Raw genomic sequence first — 20,370 nt, 5'->3', positions numbered from 1 at the left:
TCTCTGCCAGCCCAGGTAGGGATTGCAGTACTTTGGAACCTAAGAGAAAGCAGCTTTGAACGATTTCCAGGGATACGCCATGTTCTGAGGAAAAGAGTTGTTTTACATCATGGCTCAGGGCAGAGGGTACTCATGCTCTTCCCTTGAAACCAGTTACTGGGATTGTCTCGTGAGCTTACGACATTTTGAGGGGTACCACGAGGGATGCAGGCCCTAACCCAACGCTCTCTGATAGCCTGCATTGATTTGTACACACAGTAAAGCTGACGTGCGCGCGCCTGGGCTTCAGGCTGATACTGTACTTCACTCTTGTTCCAAGTGACCAAGTACGATGGGCTAGAATGGAAAAGATCATGGAGCTAAACTCCCTTCCAAGTCTGCTGTGCAATGGGGTGCTTAACAAGCACGCTAACACGCCCACCAATGAAGGCCGTTTTTCTGTTTTCTTGAGGACCTTGCTTTTTTTTATTTATTTTTATTTTTTATTATCTTTTTTTTTTTGCATGATGCCTTATACCTGGTCCCTTGGGCACCTCGAGGACCTTACTTTTTTAAAAAGGATTGAACCTTCCTCCACAAATATACGACCATTCTTTTTTTTTTTCTTTCTGTCCTTTTCAGACTTCTCTTTGTTTGTCTAAAGGAATCCGACTATTTAAAAAAAATTAAAAATCAATTTATTGGCAGCTCTTACAGCTCTTGTAACATCCATCATGTCAAGCACATTTGTACATATGTTGTCATCATCATTTTCAAAACAATTTCTTTCTACTTGAGCCCTTGGGATCAGCTCCTCTCCCCGCCCCACCCTTGTGAACCCTTGATACATTATAATTTAGTATTGTTTCCCTATCTTATGCTGTCTCCCTTCACCCATGTTTCTGTTGTTCATGCCCCTTGGGGTTGTGTGTGGAAGTTATACGACTATCCTTGGGATTGATTTCCTCCTTTCTCCCCGAACCTTCCCCCTGCCCTCATGGTATTGCTACTCCCACTACTGTTCCTGGGGGTTTCTCTGTCCTGGCTTATCTGTACCAGTGGACATGCTCCAGTCTAGCTGGGTTTGTAAGGTAGAACTGAGGTCATTATTGTGGAGGCAGGGGGCCATTAAAGAGCTAGAGGAACATTGTGTGTTCCATCATTGCTATATTACACTCTGGTGACTCGTCCCTTCCTTGGGACCCTTCTGTGAGGGGATGTCCAATTATCTAGAGATGGGCTTTGGGTCTCTGCTCTGACCTCTGATGCCCGATACCTGATCCTGATGGATGTGATAATTCTTGACAGTAAAATGTCCTGATCCAGGTTTCCCTCTTTCCCTATTTCTTTGAAGGCTGCAGCCGTGTTCCTGGGCTACTGTGCCCACAGCTTCAGCAGAAACTCTGACGGGAGCAGACAGGGGTCCTTGTCTGAGAGCCCTGGGGCACAGTGGGTTCAGGGTTGGGTTTTCGGTTTGAACCACCAGCTATTCTAGAGCAGTAGAAGGAGGAGGCTTTCTACTCCCATAAAGAGCTCGTCTCAGAAACCCCCAGGGGCAGTTCCGCTCTGGTCAATAATGTAGCTATGACTTGGATTGGACCCAACAGCAGGGGGGCTGGTTGGGTTGGCCGGATCTTCGAATTATGCCTGGCACATTCCAGAGGGAGGTGCCTATCTCAGGCCTCCCTGGAGCCTCTGCTCCCAGCACCCACAGCAGTCACTCAGGCACCAGAATCACATTACTGCCTAGAAAGCCAGGCCCTCCCTCTGATTCCTTAATTCAATCATTGCATCTATGGAGCCTGGATGGCCTTAATTCATGCCATCAGACGAGCTGACCTCATCAGAGCGTTTCTGCATAGCGGTCAGAGCCAACCTTGTCCAAGCTGAAGATGCCTCTGTACCCAGTGGGGTTTGCCATGTGCACTGGGAGTGCCTGAAGGGGAGTGCTATAGTTTATTGTGCCAGCCTGGCCGATAAACACAAGTAGGATTAACTGAAGGGCAGAGGGATAAATGGCTCAGTGAGCCTCACCTTGGTTGTTCTGTGCCTCAGTTTAAAGGGGTACACTACCTGTGGGATGCCTAGCCTGTGGACTGTGTCACTGTAAGTTGAGGTCCCTTTAAGCCCACACAATTGGAATGTTCATCTCTGGAGCTGGGGACTGACAGTTGATGACAGTTGGGGACCTGCCTTGTTTTTTGCTGCCTGGGTATATATAGCCCAGCTCTCTCTACAGAAGGGGACTGGCACCTGGCAGCTCTCAAAACATGAAGGACTGCTAGTGTCTCACTGCTTTGTAATTTAACTGTTAATTTCTTGTATTATCTATCTGTATATTATTTAACAGTTTATTTCTCGAATTATATATCTATATAAATATATTTGTATAATTACTAGCGATCTGGTTTGTCTCTCTAGAGAACCCTGTCCAATACAGGGAGCAACACCAGTCTTTGTTCAGGATCCCCTCTGGTTAGTGTTGTCCTTATCCATGTGGCCAAAGACCCTTCTGGGAGGACACACATCTCTGGGGAACAGTTCAGTTGTAGACTTTGGCTGCCCAGGACTCAGGCCTCCCCAGAGGAATGCAAGTTCTTCGCGTGCTCTGTGATGTTGTTGGACTTTAATGGTGTATAGGCTGGAGAGACTCCGGCAAAAATGCTGTGTCTGCAGAACTGAGGGTTTCCCTGAATTAACCCTGTAATCCTTAGCAACGTGGTCTGTAGCTTGGCTAGTAATTCAGCCTTCTGAAACTCCAAACTCATTGCCATTGATTCCATGGCCACTTCATAGTGACCCTATAGGACAGGGGAGCACTCCCCCGGTGACTTTCTGAGACTAACTCTTTATATGTAGAGGTAGGAAGTCGGCATCGACTCAATGGCAATGAATTTGGTTTGGGTTTTTCACCTGTGGAGCCCCTGGTGCTCTTCAAATGCCGACCTTGTGATTAGCAGCCTAACATATAACTGCCCGTGAATTGTCAACGTTGTCGTGGTTTCCATCCAGTCAGCTCGGGCTCCTGGGTGCCTCCTGGGGCATAGAATGGCACACGGCCTGGGCCTGTGGCATCATCATGCTTGCCGGTATCCATGGTGCGTGTGTGGCCAAGTCCATTGTTAGCATCTCATTGTGTCCATCTACTTCCCGGAGGGTGTGCTTGGATTTTATGGGTTTCCACCTCACCGACCATCACACTGTCCTCCTGCCAGCAGTCTAGTCCCCTTTCCACGCATCATCAGGAGGGGCCCGTGGCTGGAGGACTGAATTGAGTGGTATCAATTTCTCTGTGAAGTTCTTGGCCACACCTGCTTGAAGCACATGGCTCCATGCGGCTCCGGTTGAGGGGCATTTTGACTGTGGCAGGAAGACATCCAGAGAACAGTCACAAGGAGGGGATTGGTTGGGTTGGGATGGATGAGACAAGAAGCGAATAGGGAAAGAGCTAGAAGGCATGGCTTCCATGGAAAAGTAGAAGAAGGCTCTAGGTAGAGAAGCTAGTGATTGGCTTTAGGATCTCTTGGACATGTCCTCAGGAGGGACCAGTCCTGGGAGAAGGACATCGTGCTTGGTGAAATAGAGCATCAGGGACAAAAAGGAAGACCCTCCACGGATGGATTGATACAGTGGCTGCAACAGTGGGTGCAAGCCCAGCAACAGTTGTCCGGATGGTGCGGAACCAGGCTGTGCTTCATTCTGTTGTGCATGTTGTGTCACTTTGGTTGGGCAGCACCGAGCAACAGCAACATCCGGCTGGGGATGTTGTGCCAAGTCTGCCTTCTGCCCATGGAAGGTGGAAGAGACCTAACTGTGGGTGGGATGGATGAGAAAAGAACAGAACAGTGAAAGAGCCGGAAGGTATGACTTCTCCGGAAAGGTTGAAAGATCTGAGTAGGGAACAGAGCAAGCTGTAATGACGGGCTTTAGAATCCTTGGGGCGTGTCACCAAAAGGGACCAGCCCCTGGACAAGGATGTCCTGTAGGTTTGTTGTGTCTAGAGTTTCTGAGTCGGAACCGAATTGGTGGCGCCTGACAACAATTGGCTTCAGCTCTTCAAAAGTCCACCTTCCTACAGGGGTCATACTTATTATACTGTAGCCCTTCAGGGGGGGTGGTGGGGGGTGCGTTTTAAGGAGGAAGATGGTGGCGGTCCATCAGAATCTGGGCTGCTTCACAAGGAGGGAGTCTCCCAAGCAAGGGTCCCGTCACTGTCTGGCTGACCAATGATCCCAGGGAAGGATCCTTCTGGTGAGCGATAGAGGGGGTTAAGTGAATATTCCCCATCTCAGTGTGTGATCGCAGACCAGCTCAGAAGTCGCCTACCGGGAAGGACATGCACTAACACCAAAGAGCAGGGAGCTGCCAGCTTTGTCATCCTGATCATGAGCGCCAGTGACAGCAGCCGCAGGGGATGCCTACAGAGCCGGCAGCCGGTCTTCGGCAGGCGGTGCAGAGGGAAGCATGGATCTGCCCAAGGACACTGGGAGAGAAGTACTGCTATTAGCCCACCGGACAGATGGCTGAACTGAGGCATGGGGAGGTTAAGGGAAGGCTCACTATTCAAGGGGCGGATATCTGAACTCAGGGCATCACCTGTAGGGGAAGGTCCTGTCCCTGACGACTCTCTTAGCATCTGTAGCACAGGTGTTCCTGGTTTCATGATGATCGTCACAGTGCAGCTGTTCCTCTCCCTGTTTTCATGGCCCCTCCTACATCTGAGACTAACTCTTTATAGAGGTTTTGTGTGTGTGTGTGTGTGTGTGTGTGTGTGTGTGTGTGTGTGAGTGTGAGAGAGAGAGAGAGAGAGAGATGAAAGGCCATTTACAGAACCAACTCCAACTTGAATGAATAGGACAACTCCATGTAGACATTAGTTAGTTCATGGAGTGGGCTTCTAAAGACAAGTGGGACAAGAGACCATGATGCTTAGTCAATCGGATATAAACCATGATTTGATGACATCATTGCTATAAGGAAAAGCAAGAAAAAGAGAAGCGCTTTCCCACCAAAGGATAAGACTTTGAAGACGATGAGGAGGCCAGAGATGGCAGTGGGGGCAGGGGGAGGGGAGGGGCAGGAAATCATGGAAGGAGGGAGGGAGGATAGGAGCAGGGGGGAAAAGAACCACATTTATGGGTGTGTGTGGATGGGACACTTTCATTGATTTCATTTGATGAGATGGGCCATGCAACTACCCAGAATATGTTTGTTGTTTTAAAAAAAAACAACTAAAGAAATAAAGTTAAAATTTGAGAGAGAGAGAGAGAGTGAAGACACAGCCTTAAAAAATCCTCTAGATTCCTTACCCCCTGGGATCTAAACATTGGTCTGAGCAACTGGAAAAAAAGGAGGAAAAGTAAAACGGAATTGGACTTGGATCACTTAGTTACATACGAGTTCATTTCAAACATATGAAAAATAAATACAGCCAGGTCAGAATTCTGAGATAAAGATCTGGGTGTAGGGAATAAATATGCTGTGTATGTGAAGGCACTCCTTGACAGCGAGTGATATATCCACTGTTTATCAAGAGGGGGAGAGTGTTAAATACCTTGAGTTTGGAAATATTTGGGCAAGTCTTCACCTCTGTGCCCCAAAGAGCTACCAGAGGTGTTTAAGCAACACGAGTGGGGCTGGTTTTCAACAGGGTGAGTCTGGCTGCAGCCTGGGTCTTTGGAGAGACAGATGGGTGTGAGGTAGTGAGTGCCTGAGCTGCAAGTGGGCACACCGCTCGAAAGGAAGTAAAAACTTCGCATTAGAGAGCTAGAGTCTCCAACTCAAGAATGGTTTCTATTCTTTGCTTGTTGGATGAAGACCTTTTTTTTTTTGCTGTAAAATACTGTACAACAAAGCCTCCACCAGTTCAGCCATTTCTCCACGTGCACCCCAGTGGCCTTGACTGCAGGCTTCCTGTTAACACAGCCGCCCTTGCTATCCTCTCCGGGCTGTTCTGCCCTTCCCATCAGGTGTGTCTGTTCGTGGTACTCCGGGATGGAAGAGCCAGGAGGGCAGGATGGCCCTGGTTTAGATTTGAGGCAGCTGGGAGGAGGGTGATTCTCAGTACCCAGATCAGCAATTACAAACATCAGTGGCTCACATGGAACAAAAGACGTTTACACCCAGCAGCGGGATCTCCGAGGGGCTTTAAGTCTCCCAGCTGTAACAGAGGGGCCTGTCGCTTGTTCTTCTGCTGCACAAGGTCCTGTGTGAGCCAATCGCACCAATAAGCACCCTGTGACATTTTTTGTGACTTGCCTAGGGGGAGCCCCAAGCAGTTGCCTGTTCTCTGGCATGGCATCTAAGACCTGGGACTAGCTAGAACAAAGAGGCCCACTGGGCCAGCCACCAACCTGGAATAGGAGTTTTTAGGGGTAGGTGCCCCAGTAACCGCTGAGCAGTGACCCAGACACCAGGACAGCCACCATCTAGCATTCATCCAAACCAGTCATCTCAACTTGCAGGGGATACCTGAGACATGCCTAGACATATTTCTGGTTATTATAACGTGAGGAGGAGGGTGGACCAGGCGTGCTGCTCAACATCCCATATCACACAAGATAGTCCCCCACCTCAAAGAATTAGGGGATCGAATATGTTAAGTGCCATATGCCTTGAAGCCAATTCCAACCAGTTCCATCAGGGCCAATGATGTGAAACCAGAATGGCCCCCAATTTGCAAGATGTGGGGGAGGCAGCACACTAACCAGGACCGCAGCCCTGGCGGCCCAGTGGGTTGCAGCCATTTGAACCCCCCCAGCAGCTCCTCTGCAGAAGGATGCGGCTCTCTACTCCCGGAAGGAGCTAGTCTCAGAAAGCCTCTGTCCTGTAGGGCAACTCTGAATTGCAGCCACTCTGTGGCGGTGCGGTTGGTTTGCTGAGAGATGTGGAGCAGCATCTGTGTGTGAGCCAAGTGTCCCAGTTGCATCCTGGGGGAGCTGTGTGATCAGAATCCTTGGTCCAGATTTTTTCCCCCCAAAAAACTATTGGGAGCCAATACAGATACCTTATCATTTCATAGTTCAGCCACAAGAAGTATTGTACAATTGTTACCACAATCAGTTTCAGAACAATCTCTTCTTAAACTCCATATCAGCTCCCCTTTACCCCCACCCTCCTCACTGTACCCCTCAGGAATCCTTATTGTACTTGCTGTCTCTATAGTTTCATCAATCCTGGGTTTCAGATACTGAAAAACAGGAAGCGCGTAACAAAAATTCAAGAGGGCTAACCTTAAGGACAAAATGCATCAGAGCGAAACCCCAATATGACACCCCCCTCCCAGAAAATGTAGACAACCAGCTCAGGCACCACAGCGACACGAGTCTTGATTGTGAGTTTGGCTGTACTGCCCGCCTTCCCTGTAGGCAGCAGGCGCCGCGAGGGGAGCTTGCGTGGCATCTGGGGGCCCCACACAGAGGCGGCTCCCAGCAGAGCTGAGCACCACCCAGATGACTGCATTTGTGCCGTGGAAGCATAGAGGAGAACGCTTATCGAGATTTGGGCAGCGATCGGCGTAGGCTCAAAAAGCCTGTTCTGGGTAACACACCGTCTTTTTAGGTTTCTCAAATTAATTTTTGATGTGAAAGTCTTTGATCAGCTGTAGTCATAACGGTGCGGTGTTTTTGAACTTGCTTCGCTCTGAATTTCACGTAGCTCATGACGCTCATCCCCTTGGTGATGCTGCACGGAGAATTGCAAGGCTGGTGGTCCAAAGCTACCAGTGGCTCCATGGGAGAAAGAGGAAGCTGTCTGCTCCCTAGAGATGGAGAGCCGCTGAAACTCCAAGGACCAGTCCCTCTCTGTCCTGTAGGGCTGCTGTGGGTCCGAATTGGCTCCATGGCCCTGGGTTGGTACCGAGTTGTGAGTAGGCTGCGCCATGGGTGGATGCTCAGCTACTGACCACAGGTCAGAGGGAGAATGGCAGGCAATCTGCTCCTGGATGCTGAAGCCTACGAACCCGTCAGGGGCAGTTCCACTTGGTCCTGTCAGTCCTTCTGGATGGATGGCATGCACACAACAGCACCCGAGAACACAACAGCCGTGTGTGTGGGCATGCGCACGCACGTGTATTTGCCCATGTTTAACCATATCTTGAAAGACTTTCTTAAGCCTTCCAGGCATCCCTTCTGTCCCGCAGACACAGCCCCTGCTGCAGCCCATTTCAAGGGCAAACTTTCTTCCCATCCCCCTTCCTGACCCCACACAGTGCTGCTCCGGGACTCTAGGAGAGCGTGGCTCCGCGTGCTGGGCTGTCACCTGCTTGGGAGCTGCTGTGAGCACCACGTGAGACTAGTGTCACCCCCAGCCCCCCACCCCCTGTAGGTCTCCTCCAGCGTTTTCCCAGAATAGCAGCAGCATCTTTTTGGCTCGCTTCACAAAGAACCATCACAAATGCATGGGAAACAGATGCACATCCAGATATGCAGGGACCAGGCCGAGCCAACTTATCACCGGGTGGCTACAGCCATGTTTCTCACGGCTTCTGCTAGAGCCGGACACTGGAGGGAGCCAAGTGGATCAATCCAAGAGGACCCTCATACTGGGAGTGTTTTGGGTACCACTGGTTCTAACGCTGATCCCTTGCAAGCCTGCCTTCTGGGTCTCATGAAAGGCCTAAAAATTTTTATCACATGACATTTCCGTCCAAATACAGATAACCTAGCCAGAGGGGTCAGGCCAGTCCTTTGTCTGGCATCAACTGGACCAAGTGTCCAGATATCAAGAACAGGCTTGGGCTTTGTCGGCTGTGCACCTGGATCCAAGTCAGAGGGACTCTTCCCTTCATCCTCTCATGTTCATGTCAAGGAGACTCCAAAAGGTGGGCTGTTTCAGTCCACCTCAAAGGGCCCTCAGAAGAAAGGCCTGATGATCTATTTTTAGAAAGAAAAAATTCACCATCAGAACCTGTTGGGAACACATCCCTGACATGTGTGTAGTCATCGGAAGTTGGAATCGACGTGATAGTAGCTGAGTCACATTAAGGATCATTGCGAGGGATGGGGTGGGGGTGATGTGAGGGGGCAGCTAAGTATTCCGGCGAGAGAGAATTATGGTTGTAATGAGATGTAATTAGTCCCCCGCCCCCCACAATGAGCTGCAAGCATGCACAATTCTTTATATGTGTATTGTGAATAAAGGAGAATGGACCAAAGTACAAGAGGTGTTTCCAGGTAGTGTAGACACTCCCACAAAACGTTTCCGGATACTTATTTAGATCCAACTCACCTTTTAAGGGGAAGCTTTTGAGTTTTTCTGGGGGGTGGGGTGGTACTGGGGGTTCACCAAGAACCACCAGTTTGAACCCACCAGCTGCTTGGTGAGAGAGAGATGAGGTGGTCGCTTCTGTAAAGATTGACAGCTCAGAAACCAGACAGGGGAGTTCTCTGTCCTCTAGGCTTACCTTGAGTCTGAATCCGCTGGGGACGAGTCTGCTGAACCGTTTTTAAAATGCAGTCATACGTTTTCTCCTTGGAAGCAAGATGAAAGGGATATTTTCAATCCAAATCTGAATGATTAATTGATGTCTGCTTGTGGAGTGCTAGCTAACTTACCTTGTTGGGTTTTTCCTTCTCCTTTTTGGTCTATGATTGATATTTAATACTGTAACAAGCATGCTTAGGGAGCCCTGGCGGTGCAGTGGTTAAGTGTTCTGTTGCTAACCAAAGAGTGGACAAAAGGCGCCAGTCTCCCAGGGAAGGAGAGGGAGGCAGTCTGCTTTCGTAAAGATGGACAGCCTCAGAAACTCTCTGAGTCAGGGTCCATATGACAGTGGCAGTGGATTTTCTTTTAATGTTTGAGTTTTAAACCAGTCTTCATACACCCAGCACCCGACATGGCATTTCCACTTGACACCATCTGTGTTAGTCTAGGCTGACTAGAAAAACAGATCCAGAGACACTCATATGTGGATAAGAAAGAGCTTTATAGACAAGAGCAATTGAATATTGAGAAAACATCCCAGCCCAGTCCAGATCAAGTCCCTAAGTCTATTAGCCCATTTGTCTGATACAACTGTATAAATTCCTCTTCAGACTCAGAAACACATGCAATGAAGCCGAATGCAGGAAGATCACAGACAAGTGGGTGGAATGTCTTGGGGATCCAGTGGCGGTGTAAGCATCTCAGCGCTGGCGTGGTCTCCACATGGCTCCTCCAGCTCCAGGGCTCTAGCGTAGCTCCATGTGTCTTGTCAGCAGGCATACTGAGCAGAGAGTCTACGTCTCCCACCTCCAGCGAGCTGTTGATCTCTGTAGCGCTTCCACATGAAGTCATCAAGCTGTGACCTGATTGACAGGCGAAACCCTACCCCTTCGCTCTTAATAGTCTCAAAGTGACACCGGATTATGTGACTGCCACACCCTCGTTGTTATTGTTAGGTGCCTCCAAGGCAGTTCCACCTCATCATGACCCATGTAAAACAGAAGTTGTATGTCTCACCATCACTGTATGTCTGAGCTCCTTGCTGCAGCCACTGTGTCAGTCCATCTTGCTGAGACCCTACCTCCTTTTCACCGTCCCTCCACTTTACCAAGCTTGATGGCTTTCTCCAGGGACTGGTCTCTTCTTTGGGGGCCTGTGAAAAAAAGGGAAAAAGAAAAAAAAATACAAGTAAGATAAGAGAGCAGTTCTTTTGTAAACCTGTAGTAAATAACTGTTTTCCCTAATTCCGAAAAAAAGGATCATAAAGGGCAAAGGTTTCTGTCTTTGAACCGAAAAAAAAAGGTCTAATATGGACATATAAGAACATATATCTTTGGTGGTGGCGGTTGAGTTTTATGTCAACGTGAATCTGTGTGAACGTGTAGGTCACTCCACATGCCTCCCCACTCCACGCACCAGGAGGGCTGTGTTTCCCCCAGTGCTCAGCCTCAGATATCGGCTGTGCCTCACAAATCAGTTTATGGGTGAGTCCCTTTCCAGGCAGGCCTTTCTGGGAGCACACTCAATGTCGTGTGTCTCTTCCTTCATTTTCACATCTGTCCATAGGGCCCTGCTCTATCGAGGAGGAGGCTGATGAAAACCAGAAGCGTTGCTGTGGAGTCCATGTCAACACCTGGCAGCCCCGCATGGTCCACTTAGGAGTGTGTCCCCACAGGCTCCCAGTGGCTAAATGGCTAAGAGAAAGTCACCAGGCTTTTCTTCTGACATGCCTCTGAGTGGACTTGAACCTTCATCCTTGTCCTCAGCAGTCAGAAGTAGTGTTTACATGGGCTGAGATCCACATGGTCAGTGGTTCGAAGCCACCAGCAGCTCCACGGGAAAAAGACTGGGCTTTCTACTCCTGTGAACAGTTAGAGTATCAGGAACCCAAATGGGGGTTACTGTGAGACAGCATTGACTCAGTGGCTGTAAGTGAGGAAAGACTCTGAAGAGGTGCCCTGGAGGTGTAGTGGGTTATGTGTTGGGTTGCTAATAACCACAGGTCCACAGTTCAAAACCGCCAGCCGCTCTGCCAAAGAAAGACTTTCTGCTCCTTTAAAGAGGCACCATCTCAAACCCCCCCCCCAGGGACAATTCTACCCTGTGCTATAGGGTTGTTATGAGTCAGAATCGACTCGATGGCAGTGACCTTGGTTTTCTTGAGTTGGGACTCAGAGGAAGTTGATAAGGAAGGTTCCAACAACCAACTCATTTAAACTGGGCCCTATCTGACCCAGCCCTGGGACTCATCATTGGGAGAAGATGGAAAAGCTCCACTTGGCATGCTGGGGGGCCTGGTAGCATAAGACTTGCTATCATCTCTGCTATCTTCAAAGGAATGTATTCCTTGGAAATGACCAATTTCTGATTTTAAAATCATTGGTTTGGGTGTTTTGGGTTTGATTGCCATTCCAGGGCTTGGTTAGTTGGTTGTACACAAAAATACAAAATGGTCCGAAAGTCAATGGTGGTTGAAACATGAACAAGACAGAGTTCTTTGCTTTTAATAAGTTATACGATCAGCTTTTTGGTGCAGGTTGCCATGGCAGCGTAGGTTACCACCTAGCAATTTCTACATCAGTTGTTGGGAAACACGGACTACATTCTCCTCACGTACCTTCTGGTGGTTCTGTTTCCATTCATCTAACGTCCCTGCCTCTTTACACACTCATCTTGGTTTCAGAATCATCGACAGCCCTTTGGATCTTACCTGGGTGGTTTTGTAAGGGAGCACAGCACCCACAGGTGATACTCATTATTTTGTGAGACGATCAGTTACCTGGCCACGAGGTCGCCCGACCACAGGGCTTGTTTTCATTTCAGAATTTCGAAACCACCAGCTGCTTCTCAGGAGAAAGATGAGATTCTCTGCTCCCGTAAAGAGATAGTCTAAGAAATCCACAGAGGTGGTTCTGCCCTTCCCGGTAGCGACACCGGCAGTGAGTTTGGAGTTCTGAGTTGGTGTGGTACACGTGGAAGCAGGCTCGGGGTTGGGGTAGAGAGGTGGACACAGCACCTGCCCAGGTGTCTAGTCCTAGCTGGAGGATACCCTGAGGAGCACTCGCTTCACCGTTTGGGATCTTGCTCTCATGCAGGCAGGCATTCTACGATTCTGTAGCAAGACTCTCGCCTTAGCTTCCCACACGAGTCTTGGGTCCCTCATTTGTTCTCTGGCCACGATGAGTGTTTCTATGGCTTCTGCAGCTCTGTAGTCTCAGATGAACGGCGATAGAGCAGCTGACTTGCCGATGGTATGGTGTCACGTCTTAATGGAATGTTCTTTATTTCTACAGACACAGCCCTTTCAGACAACACAAAACCAAAGATAAGCATGAAATAGACCGCATGACCCTCACCGTGGTAAGGGGATTTAAAATGACATTCTTCTTATGAGGGTACAGCCACGTTGGGATTCCTTCTATCGGGGGCCCTGATGGTACGAGGCATGAAGCACTGGGGCTGCCCAGGGAGAAGCCAGTTGACAGGTGGAAGTCCCTAGCCCACCTGAGGGAGCAAGTTGAGGCCGTGTCCGCTCGTGCAAAGATAGCCCCGGACCCCTCAAAGCAGTCCTTCCCTGTCCTGTAGACCCCATGAGTGAGAATCTCTTTGATGACAGTGGGCTCCAAGTTTGTGGGGGTCCGAGTTTTGTGGGGGTCCATTCTTTTATAACCCAGTGGAAAATGTGTTTGTTTCAGGGGGGTTCCAATAAACATCAAGATATGGTTCCTGGAAGCACCCCCTAGGAGAAACATGAATTAGATGTGAAGATTGAATGTCAGGCTTCAGCCCCAAGAGTATGAGAGAGAGAGAGAGAAGTGGAGAGATGGGGAAGAGTAGGGACCCAGCCCCTCTGGGCTCCTGGGCTTTTGGTCAATTCAGAAAGTGACTACTGGTCTGGCTGGATGGTCCTATCCATGCCTCGCTTCTCCAAGGAATGCCTTTCGAATCTCACGTTGGCTGTGAAGCTGCTGTTTCCAGGGGTCAATCCTTGAGTTGTTATTTTTTTCTCCTCTTCCCCCTAGAATGTGGAACTTCCGGATACCTTCTCCCCTGAATTAACGTCCCTCTTGGAAGCCTTGCTTCAGCGAGATGTTAGCAAGCGACTTGGCTGCCACGGGGATGGGTAGGCTGTCCTCTCTACCGTTTGGGACCCTGACCCTAAAAGAGGAATCCTTCTTTGGTTGGCACTGTTGGGTATGGATCCGATTGGTAACCTCAAGGTCGGTGGTTCAACCCCACCAGGCGCTCCACGGGAGAAAGAGGAGACTAAATGCTCTCATCAAGACTGACAGCCTGGGAAACCAGAGGGGCAGTTCTCTGCCCTCTGGTCACTATCAGTCAGAATTTGACTTGATGGCTGTGGGTTGTTCTGTTTGTTTGTTTCCCAAAACCATTCCTTGGTCTTTGGAAATCTTCATTTTTCCATGAAAGGGGTGGGGGAGGGGTTGTGTGAAACCCACCACCCAGAAACATTTGCATGTATATTAATATTGTCCTATGGGCTTTGTAATTGGCAAGCTATAGGTGTTTCTAATTTTTCACCTTAAAAACAAACAAACAAACAAAAAACTACCTTGTCAGTGACTGAGCCAGAGCCCAGGATTTCCCAAGTCCCTTTGGTGCCATTTTTTGGTCTTGATGCCAATTGTAACTTTGACCGTTTCTGGTGTTGATCACAGAGCCCTGGTGGCGCAGCAGTGAACCAGAAGGTTGGTGGTTCTAGCCTACCTGGTGGCTCCAGTGGAGAAAAGAACAGGAGACGTGCTTCTCTCAGGGTTGTTATTTGTTGTGAGATGCCAGCCAGTTGGTTCTGACCCATAGCGACTCTACCTGTGCACTGCAGAACAAAGCACTGCCCAGTCTTACACCACCCCCACCATTGCACCTATGTCCGAGCCCATTGTCACAGCCGCTGTGTCAACCCATCTCGTCCAGTCAACCCTTTGGGACCATTCCACCCTGCCCCATAGGGTTGCTGAGTGTCTAAGTTAACACCACAGCCCCCAACAACAGCGCCAACAACCCTCAAAGTCCAGTTCTATTGGGAACGCTTCTTAGAAAAGAGCTCGTTCAAAGGTGCTCCCTCTTTTTTCCTAAGCCAGGCTTGCTTCTCCGAAGAGCTAACTTTTGACTCTTAAGTTCATATAAGCGGGGTCCCTGAGCACTGGGCACCTAACCAAAGGGATGGTTGCTCAGTCTTGCTCAGTAGCCTGAAGATCTACCTCTGGCAAACTAGGCACGGTCAGCTCTCTGGGGCACAGCTGTACCCGGGAGCAGCTCTACTCTGTCCTACAGGAGCGCTGTGGGTTGGGATCGGCTCCTTGGGGCAGGTCACCATTCTGTGTTTTTAACACCTACAGTTCTTGCCAGCGTTGTTAATATTTACAAATGCACATTTACTCCTTCTCTCGCCCACAGAGCACAGGAAGTGAAAGAGCATTGCTTTTTTCAAGGCATTGACTGGCAGCACGTCTACTTACAAAAGGTACTCCACCCAGACCCCTCTTCTCTGGGTCTCAGAGCCCCCCCCCTCTCTGATCCCCTAGAGTCCTTGGTCCCTTCCGCCCAGCTGCCACTGTGTGCTCACCACCCTCTGGGGAGATAGCTTTTTTCCAGTGGAGATCTCTTGCAAATACCTTTTATAGACAGGCATGTGTGCAAATGCAGAGTTGTAGCTAGCTAATTCAAGTCTCCCTCCAGGGTAAGGCAGAAATGATGGCTGAAGGGCCTAGAAGCTGGTTTTAAATATCACCATCACCCAAGAAACTCTTGTTTCTGGACATCACCTAGGTCTGTCCATGCCTGAAGGTAGTGTTTCCATCTCTCCAACCCTGCCCTGAAACATTCCGAGTTCTCTGATGGACAAGGTTTTGGTATCCTCCAGGGACTCAAACTATGTCCTTCTTCGATGTTCTTTGGGTCTGAGGAGCAAATAGAAGTGGAGAGGGCTGAGCCCTGGTAGGAGAGTAGATTAGCTTTCCCAGTGAGACCCTCCAAGGATAGCTTCGAAGAATAAGTGGACATCGTGCCGTGATGAGGAATTTCTCAGTACAACTTGCCCGGTCTTTCTCTCAGGAATGTAGTATTCATTTGCTCAAAGCCTTCCTGGTAAGCCCGATGATCATCCTGTGTCCTTCAAGGTCACCTCCTTGGCATCTCACCCAAAACAGTGGCCACCACTTTGTGAGTTGACCTCTCTGCCTTTAGCTGACCTCACAGAGTCCCATGGAAGCTGCTGCTTTGATCGGAGCTCTTTTGGGAAGGCACGGACCGAGACTAACGAGACTAAGACAAATGCATTCCTGAGAGAACTAGTCGGAAGCCACCTACTGGTCCCAGAGACTTGTTTAAACACATCTTTCTTGCAGTCAAGCCACACACGTGGGCGGGAACCCTAGTAACAATACTTTTCGGACGGACCCTTGTATGTGACTGAGACTGTCCTCAGTCTCCGCCCATTGTCTTGGACGCTTAGCTCCACACTCATGGCTCTGTTTGTAGTAGGATCTTGTACGAATCTAAGAAGATTTAGGTCATAAAGGTACAGCTGTTTCTAGCCCTGTGGTGTAATGGTTGTGAGGTGGGCTGTGATCCACATGGTGCACAATTGGAAACCACTAGCAGCTCCCGAAGCTCTGAGGGAGAAAGACTGGGCTTTCTAGTCCCATACACAGTTACAGTCTTGGAAAGCCATGGGGAGTGGGGGTCGCTGTGAGTTAGCATTGACTCCATGGCAGCATTGCAAAAGCTACTGGGTGTGGCCTTTCAATATCTGACGTTATGTGCTGCAGACTTCATAGAGCAGGGCTCCAAGGGACAGCTGAAAACCATACTTTTATCTTGGGGTCCTCCCAGTACCCTCCACCCCTGATCCCACCACGAGGAGAAGTCAATGCCGCCGACGCCTTCGACATCGGCTCATTCGATGAAGAAGACACCAAAGGCATTAAGGTACATGTGGGATGCTTTGCTTGTGTGTGGATGGGGGGGTGGGGGTGGGGTGGGGTGTCCAGCAGAGATGGGGGAGGGTAGGTTTTCTATTAGAGATCAAGGACACCTAATGATTTTCCCAGTAGTGGGTTGCTTGTGGAATACAACTTGCAAAGGAACATGGAGACCTTGGAAGACGACAGGTCTGCCACCTGCCTACTTTGGAAACATGATTTCCTTCTGTGGACAGAACACTTGATTTTCCAGAAGCTAGACCGCCGTCCCATGACCCTTGATTCGGAATCTTGGTGGTTGAACTACAGGTTTCGTGTGTGTGTGGAGGGGGCAGAAGTGGGGGATCCTCAGGTCCATGACACCACGCGTACCCCGCCCAGGCCCTTGCACCTGCCTCAGTGCACTCTAGTCTAAGCTCACGAGAGTAAAGAGCATGCGTCATGTTGCATTTGTCAGTCACGGAGCAATAACCACAGTTCTCTCTCTCGCTTTCTCTCTCTCTATATATATTCCTTTGCATTTTTAAGCTTTGGTTTGTATGACTTTTTTCCCTTCCCAAGTAGAGACAAGTTCTAATTAGAGGCAGTGAGTCATCAGAGAAATTGAGCTGCCATGGGATGCTGACTCAGACTGTGTCCCCACATGTCAGGCTCTTGTCTCCCCCGCCCCCACAGCTTCCTTACCCTGAGCCGCCCACTCCTCCCGCCCTCCTCTTAGCCGCCTGTGGCCTAATCTTTAGGAGAAAGCCTGCCTGGGCCTTCCAGGCCATCCCAGCTCATGAGTAAAGGACTGTTTTCCTGGCTGAGATCTTCACAGACAGCAGATGACCAGTCCTTTCTGTCGTGGTCTCACTGGGGGGATGAAACCCCCATCCTCCTCCAGTGGAGTCGGTGTTGGAGGTAGCTGCTGTTGAGTCCGTGTCTGTGCATCTCGCCCCCAAGTGGCAGAGCGGGGCTGCCCTAGAGGGTTTTCTGGGTGGCTCTCTGTTCCAGGAGATAGCCTGGCCTCTCTTCTCTGGCACTGCTGGGTCAGTGCAGCCCAGCCACTAGGAACTTAGATGTTGTTAGGTTGTCTTCATTTTCGACTCCCAGGGACCTTCCAAGGAGTCCTGGTCACATCCTGGTTACAAGCCAGGCTGTGACTGGAAGGTCAGCAGTTCGCAACCACCAACTGCTCCTTGCGAGAAAGACTGGGTTTTTCACTCCTGTGACGAGTCACAGTCTGGCAGCTCTCCAGAGCAGTTCTCCCTGCCCTGCAGGGTCGCTGGGAGTGGGCATCAACTCAATGGCAATGATTTGGAGTTGTGTTTGTGTCATATGGAGTGACCTCGTATGACAGAGGGGAACTGGCTCGCAGGAGACTTTCCAAGGCTGTTGTCTTTACAGGGCAGGTGCCCACAGCTTTCTCCCAAGGAGTCCCCCCACCCCAGTGGATTTAAACCACCTTGACTTAGCCGCTGAGCACTCAAGTATGTGCCACCAGGGCTCCTTTGTGGTCCCAAAGGGCCGCTGCGTCGGTTCTGACTCACAGCAGCCCGAGGTGTAACAGAACAAAGTGCTGCCTGGCACCATCCTCACAATCCTTGTCACATTTGAGCCCACCGTGGTAGCCACTGGACCTGTCCATCCTGTGGAGGGAGAGACCTCTTTTTCCCCTCGACCTTCAGCCAACTAGGTTATGTGTTGTTACATGTTAGGTGCTAACCCTAAGGTTAGCAGTTCAAAACCACTCGCTGCTCCTCATGAGACAGATGAGACTCTGCTCCCATAAAGAGTTACTGTCTGCTAAACCACAGAGGCAGTTCTAGCCTGTCCTATAGGGTTGATATGGGTCAGAATCGACGCCATGGCAGTGAGGTTTTTTTGTTTGTTTTTTTTTTAGCCAAGTATAAACTGTCAGCGCTGCGCTGCTCAGGGGCCCCTCACCTCCACCCCTTTATCTTCATCTTCCCCCAGCAGCTGTTGCCATCTCCAGAAGGTGGCGGCTCGGTTAGAAAGCAGACCTGCAGGATGTAGGTGATTGGGCAGCCGGCATGACACACAGGTGCCTACTACTGCCCAGAGCTGGAGCCACCCCAAGCTGGAGGCAGGCAGCTGGGGGGATGGAGGGGACAGATGTGGTTTGGTGGTGGCTAGAGCAAGGATGGGGAGGTGGGGAATCTGGAGAACATTCAGGGTGTGTGATCAATGTTCACAAGAGGGGGAAGGCGGGGAGGCCTAGGGTGGACAGAACTGAGGCCATGACTATAGGGGAGACCTGACCCACATAGGCATGCCCTCCGCCCTGTTCCCAATGGGCTCTCGTTGAGCTCAGAACTGCAGCTCCCCCAGGTGTCACCTATGGCAGTGGGATTCAGGTACATTCTCACTAAAGGTGGCAGTGTTTCGGGGGGTGGTCCCGCCGCCCCTTCGTTTTAAAGCATTAGTGCTCCCAGAATCTTATCATCCAGGATGGGTCCTCAAAATAAACCACCATCCTGAAGGCACCCATGAAAATTGGGGGTGGGGTTTAAACAGAGAGCCTCATGCTATAGAATGCTGCCAATTGAGTCCCGAGGGCTTTGGGATCAGGCAGACAATGCTCACCTGGGCCGCTTCCTCCTGGGCTCTTCGAGTAGCCGCTTGAGCCTTGGTTTTCTCATCTGTAAAATGGGTGCTTTCATCATGAGCCTTCCCTGAGCATACTGGAGAGAAAGGAAGCCAGGTGGCGCAGTGGCTTAAGTGCTGGACTGCTCACTGCCAGATCACTGTTTCAAACCCACCAGCCACTCTTTGGGAGGAATAGGAGGCTCTCTTACTCCCATAAAGATGGACAGAGTTGCTCTAAACCACCAAAAAGGCCAGACTTACTGATTGGATAGATGTTGGCAGAATCTTTGAGACTGCAGTCTGGTCCTAGGTCCTTCCTTCTGGTCTGGAACTCACCCCTCCATCCCTCAATTTTCAGCCAAACCATGTATCTCACTGTCATGGATCAGTTACGACTCATGGGAGTGTTGAGTGGTCTTGAACTGCTAACCTAGCAGTGAGCAGCTCAACGTGTAACCATTAAGGCACCAGGACTCCTAGCCGAACACTAGACAGGTCTAGAAGAGTAACCATATTACTCGGGGTGGGGGGCACACCTTAGACTCATCAATCCCTGGAGATCCAAAAGGCAGCGTGACCCAAAGACAGAGTTCAAGAGGATTAGGAAAGAGGAAGGGCAGGAACAGGAAACAGGGAGGAAGTCGGCTCGGTGATGGTCCAATGAGGAGAGACCACAGAGGATGAGATGAAACAGAATGCGCACGAATCTTTGGATGTGAAACTGAGGAGCTCCTCTGACCAATTCATAATAGAAAGTTGAGAGAGAGAGAGGTCCCCCAAGGCGTGCCCTAAGCATCGCCATGAGCGAGTGGGACTCGTGATGATAGCAATGGAAGCAAAAAGAACCTATTTAAGCTATGCCGGCACACTTCAGAGGGTGTGGACCTCAGTAGAGGCTCTGTGTGAGCATCACATGTTGAAGTCTCTGGCCAGAGAAGTGGAGTTCCCAGTTGGGCCACGAGGAGGCTCTGCAGGGGCTCACAGCTAGAGGGCGGGGTGCAGGTCCGGGCTCTAGTCGTTATGTGTCAGCAGGTCTTTCGGACGAAGAGTAGGAAGAAAGGCCTGGTGATCTGTTGAACAACAGGGAAACCCACAGTGGTTCCCAATAGGTTAAGCCCCAAGCAACCATGGCAGTGGATGGGGCCATGTGGGGCCGGGCAGCATTTTTTTTCTTTTGAGCTTAGAGCATCATGAGTAGGGCCCTCTCCGTGGCAGCTGTAACAACTGCAGGACGCAATAGCCTGCTCCTCCCCCTTCAGAAGCTACCCATGCGCACAGACATGCTCGCAGGCACGTGTGACGTGAAGCAGGAAAGGCTCAGTCATGTAACGTCAATTGTCTTCTTTGTTCTATTCATTCTTAACAACATAAACCAAAACCAAGCTCACTGCCACCCAGTCAGTGCTGACCCATAGTGACCTTATAAGACAGGGTA

The 20,370-nt window shown here is 50.1% G+C and overlaps 1 protein-coding gene across 1 annotated transcript in view; it reads left to right on the top strand.

Moving 5' to 3' along the window:
- GRK3 (G protein-coupled receptor kinase 3) overlaps positions 1–20,370 on the top strand; it is a 141,312-nt gene that overhangs the window by 101,566 nt on the left and 19,376 nt on the right. The window contains exons 14-17 of the mRNA XM_075534361.1: positions 12,696–12,762; positions 13,425–13,525; positions 14,821–14,887; positions 16,258–16,353. Coding sequence (XP_075390476.1) covers positions 12,696–12,762; positions 13,425–13,525; positions 14,821–14,887; positions 16,258–16,353 — 331 coding nt within the window. The remainder of the gene's footprint in view (positions 1–12,695; positions 12,763–13,424; positions 13,526–14,820; positions 14,888–16,257; positions 16,354–20,370) is intronic.

Source organism: Tenrec ecaudatus, chromosome 16, assembly GCF_050624435.1.
Source record: "Tenrec ecaudatus isolate mTenEca1 chromosome 16, mTenEca1.hap1, whole genome shotgun sequence".
NCBI classification, from domain to species: Eukaryota; Metazoa; Chordata; class Mammalia; order Afrosoricida; family Tenrecidae; genus Tenrec; species Tenrec ecaudatus.
This window is presented reverse-complemented; position numbering and strand designations above follow the sequence as displayed.